The 21,766-nt window shown below is 46.7% G+C and overlaps 1 protein-coding gene across 2 annotated transcripts; it reads left to right on the top strand.

Annotated features, from left to right (window-relative positions):
• The first annotated feature begins 2,167 nt into the window (after positions 1-2,167).
• On the top strand, positions 2,168-16,534 carry CDK1 (cyclin dependent kinase 1). Of its 2 annotated transcripts, none has more exons than XM_035137874.2 (8): positions 2,168-2,267; positions 5,192-5,249; positions 7,913-8,069; positions 10,589-10,712; positions 12,110-12,280; positions 13,561-13,724; positions 14,569-14,710; positions 15,964-16,534. In XM_035137874.2, the coding sequence occupies exons 2-8, from the start codon at positions 5,213-5,215 to the stop codon at positions 16,078-16,080; spliced, it is 912 nt and encodes a 303-aa protein (XP_034993765.1). In that variant the 5' UTR covers positions 2,168-2,267; positions 5,192-5,212; the 3' UTR covers positions 16,081-16,534. The 2 variants fall into 2 exon arrangements, with proteins under 2 accessions (XP_034993765.1, XP_034993766.1); XM_035137875.2 differs by lacking the exon at positions 2,168-2,267 and adding an exon at positions 2,275-2,337.
• The last annotated feature ends 5,232 nt before the right edge of the window (positions 16,535-21,766 follow it).

Genomic DNA, 21,766 nt, shown 5'->3' with positions numbered 1-21,766 from the left:
CCATTCTGCAGCAGTACCTGAGATGCTACGTCAGCCAGCGGCAAACGGACTGGGTGGATCGCTTGCCACTAGCAGAATTTGCCTACAACAATGCAGTGCACGTCTCCACAGGGGTGTCGCCCTTTAAGGCCAATTACGGGCGCGACCTCAGATCTTTCCCAGAGAGGGAGAGGGAGGAGGAGGAGGAGGAGGGCCCACAGGCTGAGGATTGGGCAGAGGAACTGGAGACGGTGCACCAGCAGCTCAGAGAACACTTGGAGAGGGCCAAGGAAGCGTACAAAAAGGGGGCAGATCGCCACAGGCGACAAGGGGAGGTCATCAGGGTGGGGGACAAGGTGTGGTTGTCCTCGGAGGGCCTTCCCACCAGAGGGAGGTGCAAGAAGCTGGCACCCAAATGGCTGGGCCCCTTCACGGTCACGCAACAGGTCAACCCGGTGGCATACAGGCTGGCACTGCCAGAGGACATGAGGGTGCATCCAGTGTTTCATAGATCGCTGCTGTCGCCGTACAGGGAAAGCAGCAGGCTCAGGGACAGCGAACAAACCCCCGAGGGAGGGGGGGAGAGGGAAAACAGGGAGCAACTCAATGAGGCCACGGCCATCCTGGATTCAAGGTGGGGGGTGGGGGGCCTGGAGTACCTCATGGCATGGGAGGATGCTCCACCGTCCCAGAATGAATGGGTTCCCGCCACTCAGATACAGGAGGAATTCTTGGTGGAAGAATTTCACGCCCTCTTTCCCCACAGACCCAAGCCCTGGCACATGGAAAGGGAGGGGGAGGAGGAGGAGGCACGGGAGAACAGCTCACCATGGCGCTGGGAAGCGGAGTTTGAGGAACCAGAGGATGAGGTATGGGTGTCGCCAAGATCCACCCAGTCAGAGGAAGGAGCAGATTGGCAAAACATTTTTACCCCCACCAGCTCAGACGCCACGGACTTTTTGGGATTCCCGTCCTCCCAGGCGGAAGGGGGGGGCTCGCAGGACTGGGGGGAGGTGTTCACACCAACGGGATCGGAGAGCACCGAGTTTTTAGGCTTCCAGTCGTCACCGACACATGGGGGGGGCCTGGGGAGGGGTGAAGGAGAGCTTGGGAGGGGGGTGGATGTGAGGGACAGGGGATATCGCGAAGTCCCTCCCCTCCTGAGTTCAAGCCCGTCCCCGAGCAAAGGGGAAAGCAGGGAGAGTTCCGATTCCAGTGGGGAAGCAGGAAGTCGTGTCCGAGGCTCAGGCAGGGTAGAGGAGCCAGGGTCCCAGGTGGGACAGGAAGGGGCAAGTAAGGGGGGAAGACCCATCCCCCCAACTCCAGAATTACGCAGGAAGAGGAGGGGCAAGAGGATGGGTCTGCCAAAGCTTTTGTGTTGGAGAAAGACGCGCCAAAAGCCATTAGGAGGTTCTGAAACCGACTGACAACATCGCTCCGTGTAAATAGCAATGACTTGAGCACTGTAAATACGCAGCACCAATAAAAGAATAAAATGCAGAGCTGCGTAGCGTCGTTACTCTGAAGTAGTCCACTCCGGCCACTGTGACAGTAGGCTTCAATATATAATTTAAAACTGGAGCATAACATGGGAAAGTTTGGGCTAAACAGTACTTTTTCATAATAGAATCGCTACCCTTTGTTCTGTCCCATCCTGAGATTCATGCTTTGCAGGGGGTTGGACTAGATGACCCTCAGAATCCCTTCCAGCTCTACAAGTCTACGGTATGAATCTATCTGGCTTTAAAGTTGCACAGGCAGGAATTCAGCAGGGGAAGCTTTCCCAAGCAACAGGGGAACTTCACCGATGTATTTGCGCCTATCGTGGAGCGCGGTTGAAGGCGCAGCGGGGAGACCCGGTTAAGACGGGAGGGCCAGGCAGACTCCGAACTGCGGAAGAAACCCTCTACAAATACAAAAACACAGCTTTTCCAGCCTAAAAGCGAGCCGAAAATGCAAACTGAAAATGTCAAACACCAATTAAACCCGCCCACGTTCGAATTTCTTGGCAATAACAGGCGGCAGCGGGTGGAGAAGAGCACGCTCTGCAGAACGTTTCCGTTCTGGTTGCTGCGCCCGCCCGCTGCGTGGCAACGGGGCCGCTCTTCTGCACGGCTTTGGCGCCTGCCCTCCGATTGGCCCTTTTGAAAGCAGCGGCGCGGCCCCATTGGCGCGCTGGGAGTCGGCTCAGCGCGGTCGATTTGAATCCGTCTGCGCTCGGCCTCTCTTAAGCAGGCGCTGCTAAGCCGCCGCCTCCGCCTCCGCTTCCTCCGCCGGTTCTTTGGAAGGTGCGTCCTTGTTTTCGCAGGGAGGCGAGGGGAACGGCTGGAAGCAGTGGGGCTGGCCCGGGCGGAGAGGGTAAGGGGGCTGCAAGGGGGACATGGGCGGGGGGGGGGGGAGACGCGTGGCTGGGATAGTCCAGGGCAGGAGGCTGCCGGGAGGATAAAGGGCAAGGGTAGGGGGAGCGCCACTTTTTAAAATAAATGTGCAACTGTTGTGTTCCTGTTCATTCTCCCTTCACTGCTGTACACTTTTGCCTGGATGAGTGGGAGAACTTTAAAAAAAAAAAGCCACAGAAGCAATGTTGCATTTTCCCCAAACTGCATCCCTTAACTCACTTCCTCTTTTTTAAAAAATCAAAAAAGTTTTTACTCTGAAGGCTGCAAACTTGCCATCTACTGGGGATTACTTTTGAGCAACCCCTGTAGGTAGTGCCGGGGGGGGGGCGGAGGCTAGCCAGAGTCATAGCTGCCAAGTTTTCCCTTTTCTCGCGAGGAAGCCTATTCAGCATAAGGGAAAATCCCTTTAAAAAAGGGATAACTTGGCAGCTATGGCCAAAGTATTTAACTCTTTCTCTCTGATCTGGGTATAGCGGGTTAAAAATCTAGTCTACCTTGTGGGTTGGAGAGGAGACAGCTAGAGGTTTGTTCTTATCTCTCCTACATGTGCTTACCTAATCCTCAAGATCTCTTTCTCCTTGGCCTTTGTAAATCTGCACTTGACTCTCCTGGCCTTAGCATGTGGCCTCCTGTATGAGCAAGCAGACATATAGTGAGTGCAGGATTGTGACCTTTTTCAGACTGCATGTTCTGTTGGCTTGACTATTCCCAGCATCAGAGGCACGGAAAGGAGTTTTCTGGAATACATTTAAGCAGAAGTCACTTTACGGCTTGTGCAATAACTTTAAGGGTCTCTCCTGTTTGGCGAACACCTAGCAAATAAAAGCAATATTAAGAAGTGCAAACTATGGTCTCTCATTCTTTCCATATGTATCTTGCCAACCTAAAACTGTTTGAACTCCCAATATGGACGCGTAATGATTGCCCTGATGAATAACTTTTGTATGGGACTGGAAAGTGGAAGTGCAACATCCCCCACCCCCACCCCCGTCTTCTCAGTGTCCTTTGATACCATTAATCATGGCATCCTTGACTGGCTTTTGTTTGGGGAGGTGGGGACGCAATACTACAGTGGTTCTGTTCTTCTGAGGTGGTCAGTATCTTTGGTAGCACTAGGTGATTTCTGTTCTGTCTTACTACCTTTGGGCTTATGAGGATTCCATCTTAACCCCAATGTGTCATCCATAGGCAGATGACATGCAGCTCTATCTCTTTCCCACTCAAGAAAGGGGTCCTGGCTGACTCCAGCTGCAAAAGCTGAGGCTGCCGAGTAGGCAACAGACCATTTTGGCTGTGAGTCCTGCCTTGCAGGCCTTTCTCCACTTGGCCTGAGAAGGCAGGGCCCTGGCTGACTCCAGCTACAAAAGCTGAGACTGCTGATCAGATTCCTGGATCAGGGTGTCGCTTGGGTTCTTGTCATAGCTGTCAAGTTTTCCCTTTTCTCATGAGGAAGCCTATTTAGCATAAGGGAATTTCCCTTTAAAAATTTCCCTTGACAGCTATGGTTCTTGTTGTTGCTGTGCATTGATATTTGGTAGTGCTCTTTTAAAAGTTTTATTTTTATTTCTTGTTTGGGACTACCTTTTGTAATTATGTAAATCTTTTCATGTTGTAAGCTGCTTTGAGCAAGGTTTTAACTATGGAAAGGCAACATACAAATAAAATGATGATGATGTGCAACCAGCCCTGGATGTGGTAGAACTCCACCTGAGGAACCAGATGTGCAGTTTGCGGGGGGGGGGGTTGCTTCTGCATTTGTCACGGTTAGACACAGGTAGCTGTAGTGGCCAGGAGTGTTTTCACAAGCTCCAGCTTGTACAGTGGAACCTCAGTTTATGAACACCTCGGTTTATGAATTTTCAGTTTACGAACGCCGCGGACCCATCTGGAACGGATTAATTCACTTTCCATTATTTTCAATGGGAAAGTTTGTTTCAGTTTATGAATGCTTCAGTTTATGAACAGACTTCCGGAACCAATTGTGTTCATAAACCGAGGTACCACTGTATCTCAAATGCAGCCCCTGTTTAGATCAATGATCAGATCTGGCCTTGGTTATCTGGTGACCTCCAAACTAGACTGCTGCCTTTATGAGGAACTGCATCTGAAAACTGTCTGGAAGCTACAGCTGATACAGAATGTTGCAGCCCAAACGTTGGTGGGGGCCAGAAGATCTACATAACTCAAGTTTTCCACTGGTTGGAGTAGCTACCTGTTTGCTTCCAGGCCCAGTTCAACGTGCTGGTCTTAATCTTTAAAACACTAAATTGCGTGGGACTTGGTTATCTTCTATCCTACCTCAGAGCTCTTCTTGGGCGCCTGCTTTTAAGATATGTTAGGCTGGCATGCACAAGAGACAGGGCTTCCTTAATGGTGGCGCTAAAACCCTGGAGCTTGCTTTCAATGACTTCTGCCTTGCCCCTTGAATTCTGACACTTAGGTGGGCCCAACAGTTTGAGGCTGCTTTTAATTCCACAAACGGCATGTGTCTCCAGGGCAGCTTTTGGTTAAAACTTTACTTGCCCTTTCTCTGCAAATTCTTAGCCTTATCAACCCAGACTTGAACTGCTATAGGTCAAATTAACTGGAACGAAAAGGAAGGGTGCCTTTTAGTTGATTTCTTTTTGCATGATGGCAGTAATACGGCAAAATACCTTTGCTTCAGCTGAATTACTGCAGGAAGGAAAATATCTACGTGCCACTTGAAAACACATCAAAGTGGCTTTTTGGAAACCCTTCTGTTTGAAAAAAATAAATAAATGTAGGGATGCACCTGTCACTACAACTGCTTGACTCTCCTTGTTCTGTTTCAGGCCTTTTCATATTGAGGAATAATGGACGACTACATAAAAATAGAAAAGATTGGTGAAGGTAAGTAACATTTGATCTATTACATAATCTTGCTTTGTCTTGCACCTCCAGCCTAAATCTGTATACTTGGAAGCAAGTCAACATTGAGTCAGAGTCATTGGTAGCGCTTACATGGGTCATGAGAGTCCTCCACTCACTAATAAAATGTAGCACCCCAAAGAAATTCATGATGTGCTAACCCACATGCCTGCCTAGGGATAATCACTAAAAAGCTTGAATTGTGATTCCGAAACTGCTTTCCTAATATTGTATTTGCAATTGGCACCCATTCATTGCTACTAGTGAATTTATGAAAAGGGAAATTTTGTGTGGAGAAATAAAGCCCTGGAAAATTATCAGCCCCACCTCACTGAGCACCCCACCACTTCCCCTCGGTTGTTGCACATGCACTTGTAAACTGAATGCCCAAATAGGACATAGATGTTTGCTCAGGGCAACGTGCTTCCATCCTTGGGCTGAAAGGCTTTGTATCATGTTAAGCCTATGCCCTGGTTGTCACAACATGGTGATCTTAGTGGGACAGTGTGGGCTCCTGGAGAGGAGCTTTGCTCCTTTACTCCCATGGCATGCTGAGCTAAGCAAGGCTTCAGCTTAGGGCAGTGATGGGCAACCTTTTGAGCTTGGTTTGCCAAAATTCACCAAAAACTGAGCATAACTCGGGTGGTGTGTCACTTCGAGAAAAAAACAAACCATAATTTCGTGATATTTATAGTTTAAATAACAAAAATGTATGAATGTTTCCCCTTTAGAAAAAGGGGAGGAAAAAATTATTAAAGTTTTTAATATTTTTTTTAGTAAAAGTATTAAAATGGGGGGGAAATAAGGCAAAACCCAGAGGTCTTTCCCAGTGGGACTTTGGGCTCAGGCCTTCCTCCAATGGGTCTGCTGCTGGGGAGGTGGGCTCGGGTTGGGCCTGTGCCTCCTCGTGGCCCTCTTCAGCCTACCTCTCCCCTCACTCAGCTATGCTTGCACGGCGGCAGGGCAACAGGGAAGGGGTTTCAGCTTACTTGGGTGTTCTCTCTTCCCGGGATGGTGGCAGCAGCAGCAGCAGCAGGGTCGGGGTTCTTCTTCCTCCTCCAAGGGCCCCCTCCTCTCCCAGGAGGCAGGGGCGATGGGGACAGCAACGGAGCAAGCGAACCCCTGTTCTCCTTTGCCTTGTTTTTCCTTCTTTTCTCCCTCCTTTCTGTGGGGGCGGCGGCAGCGGGGCCGGGGCTTCCTTTTTCCTCCTCTGACCTTTGGAGTGCCTTGAGGCCATCCGTTGGGTTCGCAGGGTGGGGGTGGGGTCTGGCAGCTCCCCAGTTGCTGCACTGGTGACGCCCAGTGTGGTGGCGGTGGCGGTTTTGGTGGCGCAGGAGCCCGTCCGGCAGCTCCTGCAGCGCTGGTCACTTTCAGGAGCTCCGCGGCTCCGTGCCGTCAGCCGGAAGTGAGATCTCTGCATGCAGCCGCGTGTCACTGAAAATGGCTATGCGTGTCAGTGCTGACAGGCGTGTCATAGGTTCGCCATCACTAGCTTAGGGCATCACCTGACCTTGTGCTTGACCTCCTTGGAAACCACAAGTCATAGCTAGTAATAAACATTGGCTACAATGTGGTTGTTGAGAGAGCTCAACCACTAGCCCAGATTCAGAAGACCAGACTCAGCAAGGCACGCTTTTTGACTGGTGTGGGTCCAATTGCGATCACATGGAGACCTCTGGATGCCAGGTTGGCAACTGGGGAAAGCAAAATGTCCATTGGAGAAGGATCTGAAATATTTTCCTTGAAGCTTGAATTTGTTTTACTCCGGATTGTTTTCTTTGATGTTTTAATGTGTTGTAAACCGCTTTGAGATCCATTCTTTAAAATCTAAAGTGGGATAAAAATGAAATGAATAAAATAATAATACATTCCAATGTGGCGACCATAACCCAGGTTTAAGGTGCCATTTGGCAATTAGATTACATACCTGAGTTTCAGACGCTGCTAGCTCAGTGGGAGTTCACACGTTTGGGTTGGCTTAATGCAGGGGTCAGCAAGCTTTTTGGGGGGTGGGCCGGTTCACTGCACCACACCTCCTGGTGGGCCAGTGTGCGCACACGGCAGAGGGGGCTTCTCTCTCTCCCCAGCCCCTCCCATCCCCCTGTCTACCTAGGGTGCTGACGAGAGGCAGAGGCTGGTGGCGGCAGCATTGGAGGAGGAACGAGCAGTCCAAAAGGGTTGCTTTCAGGCTGCTCATTCCTCTGTCGCCGACAGCTTCTGCCACTTGCAAGGGCAGGCGCAGGAACCGCGCTTAGCAGAGGGGCGGCGGCAGCAAACGGCTTGCTCCAACGAGGGGCTGCTGGAAATGTGCTCGGCCAGCCCAGCCCACTTCCTTCTCTCGTGCCACGCGCAGCTGCTGCTTGCCCATTGGCCAGGGTCTCAAACCTTAGCAGGAGATTGGCTGGCGATTTGCAACACCGGGAGGAGGGACAAGGTTCTGACATGGGGGGGGGTGGCAGGGGAAAAATGGTGGCCACGCCGCAAAAAATACCCCACGGGTTCCTCTCACCGATACACGGAACCGGCCATGGGCCTGTTCTCGGAGGCCCATGGGCCTTGGGTTGCCGACCTCTGGCTTAATGTATTGTGCAAACCTGGTGTCTGTGTCCAGAGGATTAAACTGGAGCTTTTTTCCCACCCATTAGGCACTTATGGTGTTGTGTATAAAGGCAAACACAAAGCTACAGGCCAAGTGGTGGCCATGAAGAAAATTCGGTTAGAGAACGACGAAGAAGGTGTTCCCAGCACTGCTATCAGAGAGATTTCCTTATTAAAAGAGCTACGTCATCCCAACATAGTCTGGTATGTCTACACCTGTATAACCTGGGTTTCAGCTATAAAATGGGGGTTTCGTCCCGTTTTTTGGCACCCGATGAGTCTGCTGAATTACACCTAAAAATGTGAGGGCATCTTTCATGTGTGATGGTGAGGGAATTGGAGTTGGAATGGACCCAGAGGGGTCCAGTTGGTGGAGTTAAGCAGCAGCATGATTGGGTTACAATGCTCACCTGACCTCTTTCTGGCTGCGTTGCTGCATGTTAGAATGGGCCAGCCTGGTTGTAAACACACCAGCAAGAGTGCTGGATTGGGTCACTCCTCTGTTATACAGCAGTGACTCCACTGGAGGGAGGTCGGGTTGAGCAGAGCAGCTTGCTGTCCACTATTGGTCTTTAAGACACATAAGGGCCGGTCCTTTCCAGCTTTTCTCATGTCCCTGTCCCCTGCCCAACAGACAGACACAAAGCAAGCACTGCGTTTAAGGTTGTGTCCTGTGCAAAAGTCCGAAAGCCCCACTGAACAAACCTGGAGGTCAGTTTCCCAGCAAAAGTGCTTAGATTTGTCCTGCGCTTGTTCTGTTCTACATACTGTACGTATGATTCGTGTTTCTTTAGGTAGGCTGGATACTTAGTTGCCCTCTATAGACACTTAAGAGTTTACAAACAACCTTATGTGTGCGGAGAGGAAGAGCACCTCAGTTTGCATATATTCTGCAGGGTTTCTTGTAGCATGCAAAGTGGCGTGTGTGGTACCAAAAGAAAACGCTTACTAAACAATTCAACATGAAGCATTTCCAAGTCCTTGTCTTTCAGTGGGAGAGTTAAACATATGCTTAAATGCCTTTAAGATCAGTGGGACTGAAGGATGCTTAACTGTGGCTGGACCATGCTCATTCTTTTACATCCTTGGTTATTTCAGCATACTTTTAATAACAGACTCAGACTTTCTCATGGAAGGCTTCCATGCTGCTTCAGGGGGCCTAGTTATTTTGACTTGACTTGGTAGAGCTTCTCTGTTGAACCACCACCAGGAATTAAGGTAGTTTAATTATGAGAAGGTAGCTTGAATGTGGGTGTTAACACATAAAGCCTAATCTGGAGATCTGCCCAAATTTTTGGTTAAATTTAATGCGTATCTGGCTTGAATATGACTAAATTTGTTGCTCAGAAAATCATATACAGTGGTACCTCTACGTACGAATTTAATGCGTTCCGAATGCACATTTGTAAGTCGAAAAAATTTGAAAGTCGAATCCCATAGGAATGCATTGGGAGAAAAAATTTGTAAGTCGAAGCAACCCTATCTAAAAATTCGTAAGTAGAAAAAATCCTATCTAAACCGCATCCAAGATGGCGGACGGAGCTCCGTTCGTAAGTAGAAACATTCGTAAGTAGAGTTATTTGTAAGTAGAGGTACCACTGTACTTAGTTTAAATCCAAAACTCGTTCTGAATTCAACGTTTCTAAGCAGTGAAGGAATTCTTCCAACTCTACAAAAAATATTTTGCGGGGGGGGGGGCGAGTGTTCATATGGATGTATATTTTGCTCTAGGAGGGTTAGTATGGTCAGAATCAAGTACACACCTCCAGAGTTAATGCTATATACGTTACTTCTGGTAAATGGGTCAACATAGCAGCTAGAGGGCCATGGAAATTTGTGTCCCAGGCTTTTTAGACTCATCTACCCATGTACTGGGACGCGGGTGGCGCTGTGGGTTAAACCACAGGGCTTGCTGATCAGAAGGTCAGCGGTTCGAATCCCCGCGACGGGGTGAGCTCCCGTTGCTCAGTCCCAGCTCCTGCCAACCTAGCAGTTCGAAAGCACATCAAAGTGCAAGTAGATAAATAGGTACTGCTACAGCGGGAAGGTAAACGGCGTTTCCGTGCGCTGCTCTGGTTCCCCAGAAGCGGCTTTGTCATGCTGGCCACAAGACCCGGAAGCTGTACGCCGGCTCCCTCGGCCAATAACGCAAGATGAGCGCCACAACCCCAGAGAGTCGGTCACGACTGGACCTATTGATCAGGGGTCCCTTTACCTTACCCATGTACTACCTAAAACCAAAGCAGAACATTGGTTGCCAGATGTGAAATATATTGGCATTTTTCTTAGCCCTCCCACCCCACTACAGAAACAAGGGTTCTACAAATGTTCACCTTTGAAACAACTATATGCACCTTGGTGAACATATGCTTAAATAATTAAGTGTATTGAGCTAGTTTCATTTAGGCCTCTCTGTTTCACATTAATTTATAATTCTCAGTCGTCCGTCATCTTCATAAGATTTATAGCTGTAAGCTTAATGGATCAGGCAGCATGTGTAATTACCAGCTTTCACATAGGCATGTATATGCAGTGAACCTGTAGAAGCGTTAGCTCGACATGTTACGATGGCTGATTTGATAGAAGTATAATAAACTATGGGATGTTCATCCAGTTAGATGAAGGGGCTTCAGTGCAGCATATAACAAACCCACATTGCATGCTTAGTGAAAAGGTTTGAGCTGTTTTGACTTTCTTTTTTTAAAAAAGAAAATTCTTTTCAGTCTTCAGGATGTGCTTATGCAAGACTCAAGACTTTACCTGATATTTGAATTTCTTTCTATGGATCTCAAGAAATACTTGGACTCCATCCCATCTGGGCAGTACCTAGATCGTATGCTTGTTAAGGTAAGGAAAAGATACTGCAAATGGGTAGCTTTCAACCTACCTGCCCACAGAAACCTGTCTATTGTACGTTGATCTGTGTGCCAGAGACTCTTGAGGTGAATTGGTAAGAGTAAGCAAGTTGTGTTTGGCCATTGCTTCTCCATCATCACAGTCCTTGCCATCCAGGATCCTTTTGTAAGATCCCGAAGCGCCGTGAGGCTATCTAGGAACAAAGTTTGAAAATGACTGCTGTGAATTGTTCTGCAGCAAACAGCTCCAACAGCCTGGCGTAAGAATCGGTGGCCCACGTGGCAGCAAACAGGCAATTTTGAATCCCGTGTTCAGGACCACAGATATAGCAGGGCTTTTGTGTTCTCCCGTGTCACATCTTAAAGGTTATTCCCCTTGGGCTAATTCAGTGTTCTAGAAGCAAAACAGGGCAGTACAGTGGTACCTAGGTTCTCGAACGGCTTGGCTCCCGAACAAATCGGCTTCCGAACGCCGCAAACCTGGAAGTGTTTCGGTTTGCGAATGATAATCGGAAGCTGAACGTCCAACGCGGCTTCCGACTGAGTGCAGGAAGCTCCTGCAGCCAATTGGAAGTCGTGCCTTAGTTTTTGAATGGTTTCGGGAGTCGAACAGACTCCCGGAACGGATTAAGTTCAAGAACCAAGGTACCACTGTAATGGTCTTTTAGGTGGCTTACTGAATTTTGAAGCCGACCCTTTGTAAGAAGCAGCCTTTCTAGCCATTTTATCTATAAAATCGCCCTTGTAAATGATGTGGAGGTGCCACTGCAACAGCATATTGAAGTTAAGTGAGTATGCATCTGCTTGTCACCATTCATTAGTCTTTTGTTTTAGTTAGTGCCATCAACTAATGCATGATGTTTCGGTTTCACAGAATTGTAGAGTTGGAAGGGGCCTCAAGGGTCATCTAGTCCAACCCCTTGCAATGCAGGAATCTCAACTAAAGCATCCACGACAGATGGCCACCCAACCTCTGCTTAAAAACCTCCAGGGAGAAGGAGAGCCCACCGCCCCTCGTGGGAGTCTGTTCCACTGTCGAACAGCTCCTACTGTCAGGAAAGGTCTACCTGTTGTTTTGTTGGAGTCCTCCTTTCTCGTAACATCAGCAAAGATAGGTCCTGAGCCCCGAAGAGCGTGCAAGCTAAAGCTTGATAGTGGACAAGGGGAACGAGGGATGCATTTCAGCAAATGAGGTGTATGTGATTGGACTCACGTAGCCCGGATTGGAGACCGCTAGTGTAAGCGGCTCCATTCTTCTAAAGGGATGGAAGGTTTTGTATTACCACACCTGTCCCGTCTTGCCCTTCTCCTTTGGGCAGACAAGAAGTGAAGTGCATGCCCTTCTGAACACGCCGCCTTCCAACGCCTTCCGTTTTACTATTCTTTCAGAGTTACTTGTACCAAATCTTGCAAGGTATTGTGTTCTGTCACTCGAGGAGAATTCTGCACAGAGACCTGAAGCCTCAGAACTTGTTAATCGATGACAACGGAGTAATTAAACTGGCCGACTTTGGCCTGGCTCGAGCTTTCGGCATCCCCGTGCGGGTCTACACCCATGAGGTAAGAGACTGGATCTCTCTTGCACTAAATCCTACACCAAAAGGTATAAGCTGTGGGTTGTTGAAAGAACCAATGATTTGGGGTTTAGGCAATAAAAACATTTGTGTTATAAGACAGCTAATAAAAAGCAGGAAAAACCCCTCAGGAAAGATGGGGTGGGATGTCAAGAAGAAGAAGAAACTGTATATGATGATAAATGCCTTGAAATACCTTTGGATAATTAATTTAAAAATTATATGGAAAAAATAATTCCTATACTGAAAGGCTAGCAAGTTTCCCCCCCATTTAATGTTGCTTAAATGGGGTCAGACCCAGGTCTGTCTAGGGCTGGGCTACATCTGGTGTTCGATATCACAACATATCACCAACTAAACATGATATCTCGATATATCACGATATGTATCTGCAGTGACAGAGGGTCTCCCGGGAATCCCTGTGGTGGTGGAGGGCCTCACGGCACCTATTCAAGGTGGCGGGTGACCTTGCCAGGCCTCCCTGCGGCAGCAGAGGGACCCACTGCACCTCCCCGTGTAAGCAGAGGGCTCTGTGGGTATCCTCGCAGCAGAAGAGGGCCTCACCACACCTTCCTGCGGTCGTGGTGGGACTTGCTGCGCCTCCCCTTGGCAGTTGGGGGCTTTTAAGATGTAAGGAAGTAGTAGACTTAATAAATAAAAATACCAGGGAGCTCATGGAGGAGCCTTGAGCTGGATGCTGTTGCTCGGTGTGACCTCCTTTTACATGATACTGATGCAGATGAAATGAGGTTGAGCGTGGAAGGAAGGACTGAGACAAACAGGGCCTCTTGTGGTACCTCGCAAGACGAATGCCTCGCGCAACGGAAAACTCGCAAGACAAAAGCGTTTTGCGATGTTTTTGGTGACTCGCAAGACAAAGTTTTCTATGGCCGCACTTCGCAAGATGAAGTTTTTCGGCTGTTCTCTCCCCCACCCCACCCCACCCCCTGGCGGCAAACAGCTCTTCGCAAGACGAAATTACTGCAAGACGAAGCGACTCGTGGAACGAATTACTTTCATCTTGCGAGGCACCACTGTATTAGCTTACAAAATAGGAGCTAGAAAACTCTGGCTTTTTTTTTCTTTAAAAAGTGACTTCAGAAACTGGTGTGCTGATTCCAGAAATGTCGTATGCTGGACAGTGTGGTTGAGTGATTGGAGTAATTCATGCATAGTTGTTCCAAAGCACGTTAAATCCCCCCCCCAAGCTGGCAGGGGTTTTTTAAATTAAAAAAAACCTTCTAATGCCCACTATTCTTCTGCTAGGTAGTAACTCTGTGGTACAGAGCTCCAGAAGTACTGCTAGGTTCCGCACGTTACTCCACACCTGTCGATATATGGAGCATAGCGACGATATTTGCTGAAATGGCAACCAAGCAAGCACTCTTCCGTGGAGATTCAGAAATTGATCAGTTGTTCAGGATCTTCAGGTATCTAATTTAAAATGAGAAAAGTTTATGGTCTTGTTTTCCTTCCGCGGAAATGTTGTATCCCATCAGTCTGATATTGTGTGAATTTAATTTTTTTTAAAAATAAATAAATTATGATGGTGCAATGAATTGAGGCTTGTGGTTTTCCTGTGTCGTAACGGAAAACTGCTGAAACAAAGTGTTCTAATTTGAAACAAAGTATGGTCCTCGCTATATTTGCTTTGAAGCATGTCCCACTTCAGGGAGACTGGCTTATTACAGGTAAGTATACTCGGGAGCCTGATCCTATGAACAAAATGTATAGGATATCATAAATAGACTGGGAGGTGTTCGGATGTTGCTGTCAGGTGAGGGCAACATCCGAACACCAACTATTTCTCAACTATTTCTCTGGCAATTGCTGTTGATGCTAGGTTTGGATATAGTGAACTGATATTTTAAAAGTACTACTTTGGCAACAGCTGGCATGACGGATTATGTTGCATCCATTTCACTTCCTTTAAGTGTACTGAGCATGCTACCCATACTGCTTCTGTATGTTATGGATAATATTTTTTATTATGAGGTCTTTTATTTTCTCTTGCATAGCCTTCTTTGTGGTTCAAAAACACAGTGCAGATCTCTCTCTCTCTCTCCCCCCTCCAATTTTGGCAGTATAGTCTTATTTAAAAGCCGAGAGTTCCAACACAAGGCTGCATAATTTGCGTCTCTGTTATATTGGATTCTGAAGCATCACTGCAGGAATCTTTCAGTAGGTAACACTCAGAGAAGTGTTTTGCTGAATCCATTCAAGCAGATTTGCCAAGGCTGCTTAATCAACCCCCTTTGACCGTTTTCCTTGTAGAGCTTTGGGGACGCCCAACAATGAAGTGTGGCCGGAAGTAGAATCCTTGCAGGATTACAAGAACACTTTCCCCAAGTGGAAACCGAGCAGTCTGGCCTCTCTGGTGAAAAACCTGAATGAGGATGGACTAGACCTGCTTTTGGTAAGCGGCTGTTTCACTCTCATAAAACTTGTGTATCTTCTTTATTTTTTTAAAAAATAAATCATTCTGATGCAACATAGACAGTGTTGTACCTTACTGAAATAATTTTGTTTCCCCTGTGGTAGAGTTCATTGCATCCAGATGTATGCAGATAAGCTGTTTAATATTCTTGGGGTTTTGTACATCTATAAAAATGCAAGACAGAGAGGCCTGCTGCTTTGGAGCAAAGGCCAACACAGCCCAGCATTGTACTTGCCACTGCTGCCCAGCCTGCACACCTTTGGAAGCAGGGCGCACAGGGAAAAGCCCTCCCCAGCTGTTGCTTCCCCAGCTGCTATTTATAGGTGTGCTGCCTCTGAACATGGAGGTTCTACTTGACCGCCATGGCTGACCACTACTGATGATAAACAAGCTCACGGAGGAGATGTCTAATCTCCCCCCCCCGCCCCCCCAAAAAACCATCTGAAACCGTGACCATGGCTGCAATCGCATGGGATGTGAATGCCGTAAATATATTTACGTGGCGTGTGGAGAAGCACTTGGGTTTTTTTTGTTCACCTGTCCTGAAACAACTGCCGCATCAGTTTCATAGGGTGACCCAGAATTTTAGTGCAGTGACAGAGGAGTCTTTCGCTTCTCTTGTCTACATATCCACACTGGGTTTTACAAAAGTCCCCTCTCCACCCCATCCTCACTCCTGGTTTGTACCAGTTACCAAATTGTTACAGGGTGATTCCATTCTCGCTGGAGATCCTGCAGAGGTTTACTGGGCAAAGTTAACTGGCTGTAGTTACACGTTGCATCACTCCATCACTTTTGTAAGGTGTGGATGCCCTATTTACGCAGTCTCTTCTCCTTCAGAAAAGGAAGAGGGGAGAAGCGTCGGGTGGGTTGGACATGAGCGCATTTGAGTGTCTATTTCATAGGTTAGGTCACCTGTGTAGCAGATAGAAGGGGCATGTGAAGAGTGTGCCATAGAATAATGTATGAACTAGGGCTCAGGTCAGCAACCTAAGTGTTGACATTGGGAAGGAAGTGATGGTATTAAGCTAGGGGCAGGTGAGAACACATCTTTTCCCACCCTAAAGGTTTTGGCCTAGTGTCTAATACTTCTGAAAGAAGAGAAACTTGAATACTGTACGTTTTGGTCTGAGATTCCTCATGGAAAGTCCGGTTCTGAGGACTCTGATCTCTCTAGGCTCCCCTGCATAGCAAGAGGCGAGTGTGTAACCTGCCTTTGTTTCCACTTGCAGAAAATGTTGACCTATGATCCAGCAAAAAGGATTTCTGGCCGCGTGGCTCTGAATCACCCTTACTTTGATGACTTGGACAAATCCAAACTACCAGCCAATCGGATCAAGAAATGCTAACTGCCCCTGAAACAACTTGAATGTGGTTGAAGCAGAAATACTGAAACTCGTGGTATTTTCCCCCCACTGTCGAAGTTTATTGATATCCCTGTTTTTATATGTGTCTGTCTTGTCCTATTCTAAAACTGTAGCCCTGTCTATAGAGTGCTCTGGTTTGAATCTTCCTTTAATTGTAAATATTAACCTATTCACTTTCAATAAAGCTGTACACTGCTCAGTGAATCCCACTATTTAACAACAACAACAACAAAACAACAACAACAAAACAACAACAACAACAACTTTAAATCTGGTGTGGGAGCAGAGGAGGTCCCAGTTCTTCAGCATCAACCTCCCAACATAACTAAAGGCATCAAATTTGCATGGCAGTTGCCAAAAAAAGAAATTACGTATCTGAGTTTTGATATGGATTTTGTGAAAGGGATTGCGGCTATTTTAACAGAGTCATCTCTCTCCCTCCCACCCTCCCTTTCTTCCCACCCCCAGCACTACTCCCCACACCGAAGGCTTCCTCAATACTCTGAAAATCTGGGGAAGGGGCAATAAGGCTGCTCTTACAGTGATGGGAGCCTTCACTAGATTAGCAGATGGGGCGGGTACCATTGGATACAATCTGATGGATAAAAGAAACTGCTAACTAGACAGGGACAGGCTTGATATCCCCCTCCCCCCACCCCGATGGTTGGAGAGAACTTAAATGGTTGCAGCCCCTACCCCACCTAGATGTGAAATCCAACAATTTGCTTACATGGGTTGGAAGTAGGCGTTGTGTAATGGGGGAGGGATGCGCAATCGCCCTGTGGGTGTAGCCTGCGCCTCACTGATAGGCGTAGCAAATGCGGTATGCGCAGAGCACATAGATGCAGCCCATCACACACGCTCTCTGTCATAATGGCAAGCATTTTGCTAGTAATTGGTGCTATTTTTATAGAGAAAGAGGTGCCGGAACTCGCCACAAATTCCTCCCTTCTTTTGTTATGGCAATGACGCACACCTGGGAGGTGCCGGAACTCAATTCCGGCTTGGGGGGGGGGGAGAGAGACCTGCTAGTAATGTATGTTTTTCATCTCTTGTGTGTGATGAAATTTTCTGGAGCTATAATTAAGGCTCAAGCACTGCTGTTATCCAGGATTATGAATTGTATGGGACTTCTTGGTAGACCTGGTTTGGTTTAGCCATTGGTCAGTTCGACTTGAACATGGCAGGGGTTTCTTCTCTTCCCAGTCTCTTCTCTGATTCCCCACCCCCTGCCCACTTCCCACTTATTATGTGGGTTAGTTAATTTCTCACATGATCTACAGAGGAACTGCCCATTTCTTTTTTAAAAAACGGTGAAAAGTGTCTCCTGCCGCCAGGAGGCAACTTTATCAGGGATGCTGGTTACAGAAATGGCTGTTCCTATTTAGATTCTTGCAGAACAAAGAATACCTTATGGGTCTTGGGCAGGTGGCCTTCGTGTGTGAGTGGTCTTTGGGCTGGGAGTTGGGGAACTGAGATCATTGTTGGTACATTTGATGCTCCAGTTTCTTGATCAGGCATAGGCAAACTCGGCCCTCCAGATGTTTTTGGGACTACAACTCCCATCATCCCTGACCACCGGTCCTGTTAGCTAGGGATGATGGGAGTTGTAGTCCCAAAAATGGTGCATTTAAACAGTTACACATGGAGAATTACATATGTTGCACGTCAACAAATGAGTTAGAATTGTAAAGCATAACTATTATTTTTTTGGTTGGGGTGTCATTTTGTCCTTGACCACAAGATGCCACTGCAGTATCTAAACATTGATTCTGGCAGGGGGTGGGGGAATATCTAACGCGATCCATTTTTCCATACAAAACGGGTAGTTTAATAGCATGTATGCCTAAATGGCAAACATGAGCTGGCTTTGTCTCAGATTAGGTGTTATTTTTATGTCTGAATTTCTGGAACTTGTAATTCAGTAAGGCTGCTGGCTCAGTTTATACGTCTACTTGGAATTGCACCAGGAGTGTTTGGTACCTAAGGCAGAGTAGACCCAACCTGGTGAATTGTGTAGGGAGCTCACCCCCAAGGAATTGGAAGTAGCCGCTTGCTGTGTTCTCTTGGCTAGCAAGGGGACATAAACTTTTATTTAGAGTTGCAGCCTTAGTCCTGGTTAAAACTATGCTTGCTGAAGTAACTTTTGGTGGGAACTAAGTATTTTTGCGCTACTAATTTCACGCATGACTATATGGCAGTAACAAACCTTGGTAACATTTATGTTGAAGAAGGGTGGGGACCCTCCAGCAGATCTTAGTTAGGCCTAGCAAAGGTCCTGATTTGACCCGTTTCCCACAAGCCAAGCCCATTTGCTGTCTTCAGGTGCAGGTCAATGCTTGGTTGCCATGAATTTGAAGTCTGTTTGCATTGGAAACCACTTTCAGTGGGACGTCAAAATGACAACTCGTGGTTCTGAGCAGAATCATATTGCAAAGGCAATGTGTCTTAGCAACCATCAGCTGATCGGTGTTGGTACATTGCCTTTAAAAGTCACTTTGCAAGTGTGTTTTAATGAGACAACTTGTTCCTCATCTTGTGTGACCCTGAGGGTCAGAGAAAAAGAGTTTGATTTTGATTTTATTTTTTTAAAGAAACCAAATCCATAAAACCTGGTGTGGTAATTAAAATATATCTGTTTAATTGTAAGGGGGCAGCGGTCTACATTACTGAAGCATCCTGGCCAAGCTGGTGCATTTTCTCCTTCCTTGACACTCGAGTAAGGACAGAGGCACAGGTTTGCCCCCAAGATGGGGCAGTACGTCTCACATGTGTGACATCACACATACAATGTCACACACGTCTCCCCACACCATGCAGGCCAGTGCAGCCTTCACCGATGTTACACTGGGCCCTCTCAACATTGGTGGGGCTGGGCCACCTTCAAACAAATATTGAGGGGTCCTAAGACACCTCTGCCCCCTAGAGTTGGTGCACCTGGTTAAGGATAGGATAGTATAGTGACCATCTTTGTGATGTGAACAGAGGTAACCATTTTAAGGCCTGTAAATGTTGGAGCAGACAATCTTTTCTATAATCTCAGAAGGGATCCATAGCTGGTCGTGACCAAACACTTTTTAAACTGCCTGACATTTTCTTCCTGATAGTGCGCATATATATATATATAACTTGAATTTCTCCCAGATCAGCACATTTGAGACAATAAGCATTTTTCCCAGCTTGGAGGGGCCTGCTTAGGCAGAGGAACAAGACTAATAAGTGTCGCTCTGTATAATCCTCATTAGCTGTTACAGCTTAGAGAAGGAAATCCTCAGAGGGAATTCAGTATTTCACTTTAAAAAAGAGGGGAAAGATTTGCTTATGCAATAAAATCCGGCTTGTGCATAATATGAAATACACAGAGTTGTTTTTTGTTCTTTTAAAAAGGAGAGGAGCTGCACAAGAGATAATCCCCACAAAACAAGGCCGACCTAGTAAAACCAAAAAGCATAACCCATACCATTGGTTGGTGTTTTTTTTTTACTTTTGACATGGTTATAAGGTGCAGAGGAGGACAAGGTCACCAATATCTATGCAGCAGGCATAAAACTCGGCAGATGCTGCTTGTCTCGCTGCAGGTTTACAGATGCGCAATCTAGGTCAGTTGCTCTGTTTGCTTTTTTGTACACACACACACACGCACGCACACACACACACACACACACTCCTGGCTGGATAAGGACATGGTTAGTGCTTTGGTACTGATATGCCACTTCTACTGTGCATGCAAAGGCTTTAACCCTTCTTGCAGCTTAAAACCTTACAGCTACCGTATTCATTTCAGTATCTCAAGTGTGTCTTCCGTTGCTCAGTATTATAGAATGTGTTAGTAAAGCTTGGTGCCACAGAGCATGCAGCAAGTGCTTAATGTTTACGTGTGGCAAATAATATGTATGTGTGGCAGTGTTTTATAAAGCATGTCTACCGATTAGGAAAAAGTGACAAAATCACCCAGTCAGTAAAATGTTGACAGAGAACACGCTAGGTACCCACCCACAGCTGCGGCTACATACCGTACTGCAAGCAATGATCTGACAGGTGTAAAAAGTACTCTTTAGTATCTGAACCTGGATAAATATGGTTCTGAACCAGCTTACCCTATTGCTTAAACAGCTCCAATGGAAAGGCGGGGGGGGGAGGTATGGTGACATAGCTCTCTCTCTCGAGAGAGAGCAGCTTTGAAGACCTTGGGGGGCAAGTGATAGAATCCAAGCCAAGGTAAAAGCAGGAAGAGCCATAAGCGGGAGCTGTAGGTCAGTTCCCAAAATGCAGTATATGTACTGTGTATGCAATGAATATGCCAAATGACACTAGAGTTGGGGCTGCCCCAAGAAAGAACAAAATTCACCTTCCCATCCTTCCATGTACTGAAGCCAACCAGGCTGGTGGCTGACTAGATAGCATTTGGCACATATGGGAGCAGTAGTTTAGGGGAAGGCAAAGCAAGCCTCCCAACACTTTTTTTGCTATTCCCACCCACCCACCCAAATCTTTACTGCTGCTTCATTCTGGTGTAGTCACATGGTGACAGCACAATCATACTTTTGCAAAAGCAATAAATAAATAAATAGTTAACTGGTTTTCTTTTTTGTGTGGGCGTGTGATATATAGGATAGAAGATATAGTTGTTTCTCTGATGCTATGGCACCCGGAATAAAAGCCTTTATGCACTCACTGCAATATGCTTCCTTCATCATGTTTCCTATTTGCTTTGGTGAAATTCATTCCTTTTTCTTTCGTGCTTCGTGTTGGACCATCTAACAGGAGTATCGACAAGTTTGCCCAAAGAATTTGACACAGGTTACCTTGCTGTGTGGAAAACAAAATAAATTGTTCTCGTTGCTCAAGGTCCTTAGCAGAACAATGCTTTAATAATCAAAGACAAACCAGCAGACTCTGCAACCATCATGGTGCCCCTAGTGTTGGGTGGTGGCAAGAGTGGTTAAGAACTTGCAGAAACCAGGCAGAAGCACATCATCATGATCAAACACCTCACTCAGGCGGCATTTGCATGTTCATTCACTTGTTAAAGTGATTGAGAGTTTGACTCCTCTTCTGAAGAGGAGTGGGAGCTTGCTTGTCCTCCATGATGAAGGAAATTGCAAACACTTCTGTTGCTGAGACACTTACGTAAAAAGAAACCCATTCTTTGTATTGGACAAGTTTCTATGTGTTCATAAAATAATAGCTGTTAGAAAAAAGCAAGCGAATTCACCTCCCCGCCCCCGTCCCCCAAAAAGGCATTTTTAAACACATATTGTGGCGACTTCCTTTATGGCTTGAAACGTAAGGAAGATTAACTTTAGCAATTTAGAAGCCTAGCTGTAAAAATAGGGAAATTGCTGCTATATGCCTGCTATTTTTTAATGGGCGTTCCTGCATGATGTTTGAAGAAGGTCAGTAAAAAAAAATCACTTTAGAGACAAATACATAGTACGCTATAAAACTGCAACAAACCTGTCTGCTACTACCGTAGGAGTGAAAGCTTATCCAAAATGGAGGGCGTTTCTTGTTGCTTTGTTCCACTTTGTGTGTGTGCACGTCACACAGATACAGTCTATAAAAATACACACAGCCGTTTTAAAATCAGAGGGAGGATGGAAAGCCATGGGTTTGCATTTTTATACCAAGAAAAGCTGCTTACTCCTTTTCTCCATCAGTATGCATA

Source organism: Zootoca vivipara, chromosome 5 (assembly GCF_963506605.1).
Source record: "Zootoca vivipara chromosome 5, rZooViv1.1, whole genome shotgun sequence".
In the NCBI taxonomy this organism is placed as follows: domain Eukaryota; kingdom Metazoa; phylum Chordata; class Lepidosauria; order Squamata; family Lacertidae; genus Zootoca; species Zootoca vivipara.
This window is presented reverse-complemented; position numbering and strand designations above follow the sequence as displayed.

Bases quoted from the DNA above. Each gene is read 5' to 3' on its own strand.
- CDK1 (XM_035137874.2), top strand. From the start codon at position 5,213: ATGGACGACTACATAAAAATAGAAAAGATTGGTGAAG. The intron at 8,070-10,588 runs GTATGTCTACAC...AATTCTTTTCAG, and splicing joins CGTCATCCCAACATAGTCTG to TCTTCAGGATGTGCTTATGC. The intron at 12,281-13,560 runs GTAAGAGACTGG...TTCTTCTGCTAG, and splicing joins TGCGGGTCTACACCCATGAG to GTAGTAACTCTGTGGTACAG.